Source organism: Drosophila ficusphila, unplaced genomic scaffold (assembly GCF_018152265.1).
Source record: "Drosophila ficusphila isolate 14025-0441.05 unplaced genomic scaffold, ASM1815226v1 contig_106, whole genome shotgun sequence".
In the NCBI taxonomy this organism is placed as follows: Eukaryota; Metazoa; Arthropoda; class Insecta; order Diptera; family Drosophilidae; genus Drosophila; species Drosophila ficusphila.
This window is the reverse complement of record NW_025063993.1, coordinates 8,089,526-8,097,304: the sequence shown is the minus strand read 5'-3', so window position 1 is coordinate 8,097,304 and position 7,779 is coordinate 8,089,526. Positions and strand designations below refer to the sequence as shown.

At 47.8% G+C, this 7,779-nt stretch overlaps 1 protein-coding gene across 1 annotated transcript; it reads right to left on the bottom strand.

The window, feature by feature from the left end:
• Positions 1 to 1,384: 1,384 nt before the first annotated feature.
• Positions 1,385 to 7,415, bottom strand: LOC108096367 (toll-like receptor Tollo). The gene has a single exon (XM_017197918.2). The coding sequence runs from the start codon at positions 6,887 to 6,889 to the stop codon at positions 2,816 to 2,818; it is 4,074 nt and encodes a 1,357-aa protein (XP_017053407.1). The 5' UTR covers positions 6,890 to 7,415; the 3' UTR covers positions 1,385 to 2,815.
• Positions 7,416 to 7,779: the final 364 nt, after the last annotated feature.

Sequence of the window (7,779 nt, the reverse complement as noted above, 5' to 3'; positions counted from 1 at the left end):
GTGGAAAAAAGCGGCTGCTGGCATTGGAATCCGCATCCGACGTGAAATCCGTATCAAGAATCCATATCAAATGTCAAGGCGATAGTTTATGGCTTATCAGCGGCAAACAACAAAAAATTATATTAAAATTTCAGCTGGGGGAAACAGAGAGTAAATAAAAAATCGAGACAGTTTTTGGATTATCAATTTTTTGTCATTTATATATTTTTCTGATTCGCTTTTTCTTTTCTGGTTTTTTGTCGCTATAAACTAGAAAACATAAAATTACAAAATAAAATACATATTCATAGGTGTACGGGTAGTTACAATATTTACAACAAGCGGCGAGTAATTAAATGTTATGCATATTTATATATAGTACACATGTAATCAGTCGATTTATGTTTTCAATTTGTTTGATTCGTGTCGCATAATTCGTTTTTCTTTTTTTCAAGTGCATACAGTCCTTTTTTCGTTCTCTTTATGTACAATAGTTTTATCATTTTCATAGAATTAATATGGCTGTATCTCGTAGGCGGGGTTGTGGATTCGGATTCGATTTATTAACTTACAATCTGCACTAACTAATGAGGATAAGTTTACATGTTTAAGCATAGGCTGGTAGGAAATTGGTACTCGTCTTAATAAATTAGGGCTTATTGCTAAAACAAAATATCACATTGATTAAACAAATAAACGTACGATTAACATTTAACTTATTTACATTTAACTCTTTAACGTCTAGGCCAAGTGAATCCTTCTAGAGTGTGTTCATTTACTTTGTTAACTAGTTTTCTGGTTTCTTGCTTTTGGAATGCATTTTCAAATTGGCCAGTCAGTGGAGCTGGAGATTGTCTGCGATAGAGGTGGAAATGGAGGGCGTAGCACACAACCAGGTAGATTCTAATCGGCAAGTCCAAACTAATCTGAACGACTCTGTTTTCATGTTCCCCCTTTTCTGGCCTTGTCGATGTTGGCCAAAACACAACTTTGGGGGCCAAAAACTCGGCACACACGTGCTGATCTCTCTCCTACGCTTTTCCTTCGGTTTTTCAATGGCCACCGGGCTAAACTCGTACTCGTATCTTTTCTTTTGCAGCAAGGTCACAACTGGAAGTGGAAGTTTCTCTCTGGGAAATTCTGACTACTTCTTCGCCTTAATCTCTGACTAGCTGGGGAAAAAAGAAAGCTTTGTTTTCTAATCAAATCTGGTCATAGCATAGCGTGATCTGCGGTAGTGCCTTCATTATAGGGGAATTCTCAATCCTCTGCCTTATCTTCTTGTGCTGGGATACAATTAACAGGCATTAATTGTTAGATGTAAGTTCGTTTTATCCGAGCTAAATCCCCTCACAATTGTTTCCATTCTCACACAATTGTTTCCGTCCCAACATCTTGCTATCTATTTTTCTGCCATTGATTAGCACATGTAATTGTGGCTCAAAAGGAGAAAGAAGCACAAAAAAAAAAAAAAAACGGAAAACCGAAACCAATTTTAACCCGTACAGCAACTGTCTGCAGACGGTCTGGGTTTTCGGTTTTCTAACGTCTAAGGTCTGCTTTTTGTTACCATTTTCCTTTTTGGCCAGACATGAGCTCTGTGATGTTTTGCGTTGCCTATTTTTCCCAACCCGCGCAGTCACAGATACAGATACGAATGCGACTACAGCTGCTGCAGATACAGATACACGGGTGTATCTTCTACACACGTCGAGCTTGTTATAGCAAAATGCAGCAGTTAAGATGAACTAACGACTGAACGTTGCAAACGGGGAAAACGAGGAAAAACAAAAAATAAAAAAAAAAAAACAGAAAATAACAACAACAACAAAAAATGCTGGAAAAACGACAAAATAAAGGAGAAGAAGGAGGAAAAAAAAAGTAAAGCCAAGAGAAATACTTTTGGGCCTGTTGCCTTTCGTTGCTGACTGACTGGTTAGTGTTGGATCTACACAGGGAACAAATGAGATGATTTAAAATGCAAAATAAATAAATTGAAGCTCTTTAAAAGAGCATACAAACATTTGTTTAATTGCTGTTAAGTGAAATTTTATACGCTGCATATTTTAAAGATATGTTACCCTGTTTTTCAAGTCTCGTGAAACCTCAATTAGTTTTAATCAAAGTATTTAATCACTACATTTTCGCTGTGTAGTTGCTGGTTGCTATTTGCTGTTGGTGTGTTGCATGCAACATCAATTTTCAGAATCTAGCTGCGAGCCAGGAAACTGAAAATAGCTGGCCGTAAGAAAACAGAACAGGGCCAACAAACAACAATTGCCTGGCTCGCCAGCTATTTTACTGTTGTCTTTTCTTCTTGTTGTTGCTATTTGTTGTTGTTGTTGTATGCTGTTGTTGTTGTTGTTGTTCCTGGTGTTGCCTGTTCGTTCTTTCCCCACTCGATTTTTCTTTTACTTTTGCTATTTTAACATGTAACTAGGCTTTTATCGCTAAACGCTCGCATTTGCATATTGAATGCAATTCCCCTTTTATTCTTTTTCGAAACCCGAGGAAGTTAAACTTGTTTCTTGCGAGGGTAAGTATTTCTTATTTCTTATTTTTTTTTGGGACTGCAGATATTCTAGATCAGCTTTCATAACCGAACAAGATCGTACAAATGTCGGGGCTGTGCCATTATCTTTTTTCCTTTGAGCTGGGGATTAGCTAATGGGCAAAGAATGTTGAGAATGTCTTGAAAATAAATAGTTATTCGTTTCTAGAGTTTGGTTACTGAGATAATATAATGGATAATAAATGCTGAGACTGCAAGAACCTATATATCTCATAGAACATGACTCTCTAGCTCCACTGACCCTCCACTTATTGGTTACCCCACTCACATGTGCAGATTTCTAGACGCCGGCGTCGGTTGGGTCGGTGGCAATGGGAGGCTCTGCTGCTGGATGCCACCCGCCAGGGGAATCATCTGCGGCGCAGGCCCACCCACCGAACCACCGCCCATCAGCAAGGCCGCCTGCTGCTGTTGCTGCTGCTGCTGCTGCGATGTTGCGTTGTTGACGCCGCGAAGTTGCTGCTGTTGCAATTGCTGCTGTTGCTGTTGCTGCTGCTGCTGTTGTTGGTGCAACGACGGTTGCCGGCGGAAGCTGCCCGGTTGCTGTGGCGGCGGCGGCAACATGAACTGCTGCTGATGGTGGTGCACCGGGTGGGGCAGCGGCATCGCCTGCTGGTGGACGTGGTGGTGGTGGTGGTAGGCCGCATGGTTGATCGGCACATGGCAACTCTGGGCGGGCACATTCGATCGCTGCGACGAGGAGACATCCGGCAGGGCGAACCGCAGCTTCTGCCAGAACAACTTATCGCCCCACTGCAGATACGTGTTGGTCTTCAGATACAGACGCAGATCGGGATCGAGTTCCTTCTGCGGCACCTCGCCCAGCACGATCACAATCAATCGCCGGCGACGATCGCGCAGCACCGATTGATGGGCGGACTTGAACTCGAATCTGCACCACTCCGACTTGATGAAGTTCTCGCTGACCACCATTATGGTTCGCCGGCTGCTGTCGATCGCCTGGACAATGGTTTCCGGCACGTAGCCACCCACGGGAAAGTCCCGCTGGTGCAGGCAGAGCTTATAGCGATGCTCGCCCAATTCCAACATCGGTGCCAGTTCATCATTCACGAACAACTCATCCTTGGAGGAGTACGAAACGAAGGCGTCGAAGAGCTTCTCCCTCTCGTTCTTATCCACATCCTTTTGCGCGTTGTAGAAGAGCCGCACTCCGAACCTCGAGTGGCACCACACTCGCATCTCCTGCCGGAAAATGAACACCAGCAGAGTGCAGATCATCACGAAGATGAAGCAGGTCAAGATGGCCACCAGAATGGGTATGTAATCCTGTTTGGGCGGCTGATTCAAGATCATTTTGGTGGAGGTGGCATTGGAGGCATTCTCGCCACCCGCCTGCTCTGCGTAATTGAAGCTGTTGTCCAGGCCCAAAGGCAAGGTCTGACTGCACTGGACAACTGGCAGGGAACTAGCCTCTCCGGATCCCGGATGGATGACCATCTGCTGGGTGCTGTTTCCGCTGATCATGTCGCACTTCATCTTCTGCTTGTCCACCACATACTCGTGGCGGTTCATGTACTCCCTCACTTTGTCGATGAACTCGCAGTTGCAACTCCACGGATTTCCCGCCAATCGGAGCTCGTTCAAGTAACTCGGCAGGAAGTTCCAGACGGCGAACGAGGTGATGGCATTGTGATCCAATCGCAGGATTTTCAGATGGTACAGGTGCGTAAAGGTGAGCGTATCAATGGTGGCAATCGCATTGTGCTGCAGATAGAGCTCCTGCAGATTATCCAATCCCTGAAATTCGTTGCCATTGAGCGCCTTCAGCTGATTGCTCTGCAGTTGAAGCACCTCCAGTTCCAAGAGTCCGTAGAAAGTGCGATTGTGGAGCACCTCGATCCTCGAGTGGTTCAAGTGCAGCACCTTCAGCCGCTTGCGACCGATGAAAGCATGGCTCTGCAGCTCCCGGAAGTTGTTGCCATCCAGATACAGCTGAGTGGAGTCCATGGGAATGTGGGAGGGCAGAGTCTGCTCGTAGGAAGCCCGGCTGCAATCAACCACATTGGAGGTCCAGGACTGATCGTGGTAGCAGGAGCACCTATCCGGGCACTCCATTTTGCAGTCGCAGGCCTGAAAATCGCAGCAGTGGCACAGAGCAAAGCAATGCGAGGCGTATTTGCACAGGAAGTCATCCGATTTGGCTTCAATCAAAGAGACATGTGAGGATCCACGAGCGTAGGCCAAACGGCAGTGAATCTGGTCCAAGTCCATCAACTGCGGCTGAGTTCGCGACTCGCGATTCACCTTCTGCAGCCAATCCAAATTGCAATCGCACTCGTAGGCATTGTGACCAATGTAAAACTCCGGGATCTCGCGATCCTCGGCAATTGGGGACAAGCGAAGAGCATTGGGTTCCAAGGTGGTCAGGCGATTCCTCACCAAGTCGACCCTCGTCAAGTTGGGTTTCTTGAAGAACGTGTACGGTTGGATCTTGGAAATCTGGTTGTCGTTCAGGTAGAGCACCTCCACACTATTCGGAATCGAGCTGGCCGTAATCTCCGTCAGCAGATTGTAGCTGGCATCGAAGGTACTGAGACTCAGTTCACTCTCGATCTCGAAATAGTTGCCCAGCTGGGTAATCCTATTGGCCCGAACATCCAGCCACTGCAGACCGATGGGAATGTGCGAGTAGTCGAATTTCTCGAGGCGATTACCCGAGATATTCAGCCACACCAAGTTGGGCAGTTCGGTGAATAGGCCAGCGATGGACTTCAGCTGATTGCCATCCAGTCTGATGGCCTGAAGTTGGCTGTTCCTCTGCAGCGATCCCGCTTCAATGGACTTCAGTTTATTTTGGGACAGGTTGAGGATCTGCAGCGAGCTCATCCGATCGAAAACTCCTCGCCGGATGTGTGTGAGGGAGTTCTCCGTCATCCGGAGACCGTAGAGGTTCTCCAGCTGGGTGATGCTCGTGTTCTCGATCTGACCGATCATGTTCTCGCCCACATCGAGTGTCTTGAGCAGGGGAACATGGGCCAGGGCTTCGGGCACAGCCTGCAGCTTGTTGTCGTTCAAGTGGAGATCCTGCAGCTGGCTGCAGTTGATCAGGGATCTCTGGTCCAGCCGGGAAATCCTGTTGAAGTCCAGCGAGAGCACCAGCAGATTGTTGAGACCCTGCAGGGTGCGCTGTTCGATGGTCGAGATGCGATTGCGCGAGAGGATCAGTGTGTGCAAATTGGTGAGATCCGCGAAGATTCCACCCGGCAGCTGGTCGATGTAGTTATCCTCCAGCTTCAGGATCTGCAAACTGGCCAGAGGACGGAAGATGTGCGCCTCCAGGCGACTGATCTTGTTGGCCGACAAGTCCAGCATCATTAGCCGCTTGAGACCCACAAAAGTGGCGGCATTGATCCACTGGGAATTCAGCTCGTTGCTGGCCAAGTCCAGAACCAAGAGCTCAGCGAGTTCGCCAAAGATGCCGGGCGCCAAGACGTTGATGGAATTGTTTCGCAAATAAATCTCCTGCAGTTGTTTGGTCTCCGCAAACAACTCTGGCGGCAAGGAGGTCAATCGGTTGGCCGAAAGGTCCACAACCCTCAGCGAAAGAAGACCCTCAAAGGCGCGATCGGCCAGGAAGCTCATGCTGTTCTTGGCCATGTTCAGATGGGTGAGTCGCCCCAGAGCCGATAACATGGCCGTGGGCAGGCTGACCATCTTGTTGGCACTCAAATCCAGGCTCTGCAACGTGGATCCACAAACGCGAGCCTTTCGCGAACTCAGCGAGGCACTGAAGTAGAAGTTGCTGATGTCCTGGATCTTGTTGTACGAGGCATTCAGGTGCTGCAGGGACTTCAACGGGCACACCATGCCATCGGGAATGAGCCAGATGTTGTTCAGACTCAGATCCAATCGCTCCAGCTGGCGGAACTCCACGAAGCTGTTCGAGGCCATCTCCAGCGACATCGTTGACCAATCGCCGTTGTGCGTGCGAATGGTGAGGTTCCTCAGTTCCTGGAGACCGCGAAAAGAGCCATCCGTGAGGTTGCCCAGCTTGCAGTACTCGATGGTGAGATCCCTGAGCTCCACCAGCGATCTAAAGCTGTCAGGACTGAGGCTGCTCTGGAAGAACAGGGCATCGTTGCACTCCAAGCGCAGACGAACCGTGTTCTGTGGCTGGATCACGCTGAAGTTGGTGTTCTCCAGCTCCGAGTTGATGGTCCTCAGGTGGCAGACCAGTGTGATGTCGTGCTCCCCGCCGCCGGACCAGCGGCACTCGTCGGGCGCCTGGTACAACACCGTCTTGCTGAGGGCGGCCCCGAAAATGGGTATCACCCAGGTGGCAATCAGCACGTACAGCATGTGGGTGGTGGCCAGCATTTTGGATGGTTCCAAAACTTCGAATTGGGGCTTCGATTCTCGGTTGGTTTTTTTGTTTCAAAGGGGGTTATACGGGGAGGGCTTCTTTTGGTCTTTCACTGCTCGTTCTATTTCTCGCCCATTTTGCTTGTGTTTATTTGGGGGATTTTGTTGTTTGATTTTGTTTTGGTTTTATAGCGCAGCTTTGCACAATCGCCACTTTTCACAACACCACATCAACGCGATTTAATGCTTTATCTAAAACGATTTTTCTTGTTTCTTCTTTCCGCTGGCTATTACAATTTTCTTTTATATCTTTTGATTTCGGTTTAGGTGCTTTCGTTTCTCGATTTCTATATCTTTATTTCTCTGTTGTAGTTTCGCGTTGACCGTAATCCAAGTGGGGGGTGCGATAGCGCGATTGATAAATTGTGTTCTAAATTTTCTCGAGGCGATATTTTTTATTTTCTTCTTTTTTTTCTATCCGCTGAACGACAGACGCGCGTCCGCTCGGCTCGAAGTCAACTCAAAAACTGATCGCTCTCTGCGGCTTTCGACCAGCAGCAAGTGCCGCTGAAAAGCACTCAACAGGGTGACTGAGTATTTGAGTATCTGAGTGAGTACTGAGTATCGCAGGGAGTTTGAGTAAATGAGTAAGTGAGCACTCATTGAGCACGCACACAGAACCGAGGAACTAGAGCGAGATGCGATCGATGAGCGAGAGGGGCAGAGTAAACAAACTATGCAATGCAAACGCAAACGCAAACGCATCGCACGTAATGGCCCACAGTGCACAGTGGGTTGAATAGCATTGAATTGCACTCGGTCGGTGGGCAGGTAGAATTTGCATTGGATTTGCAACAAAGGACAGATGGGAAGCAAGGAAGTGAGATCGCGGGAGATGGGCAGGT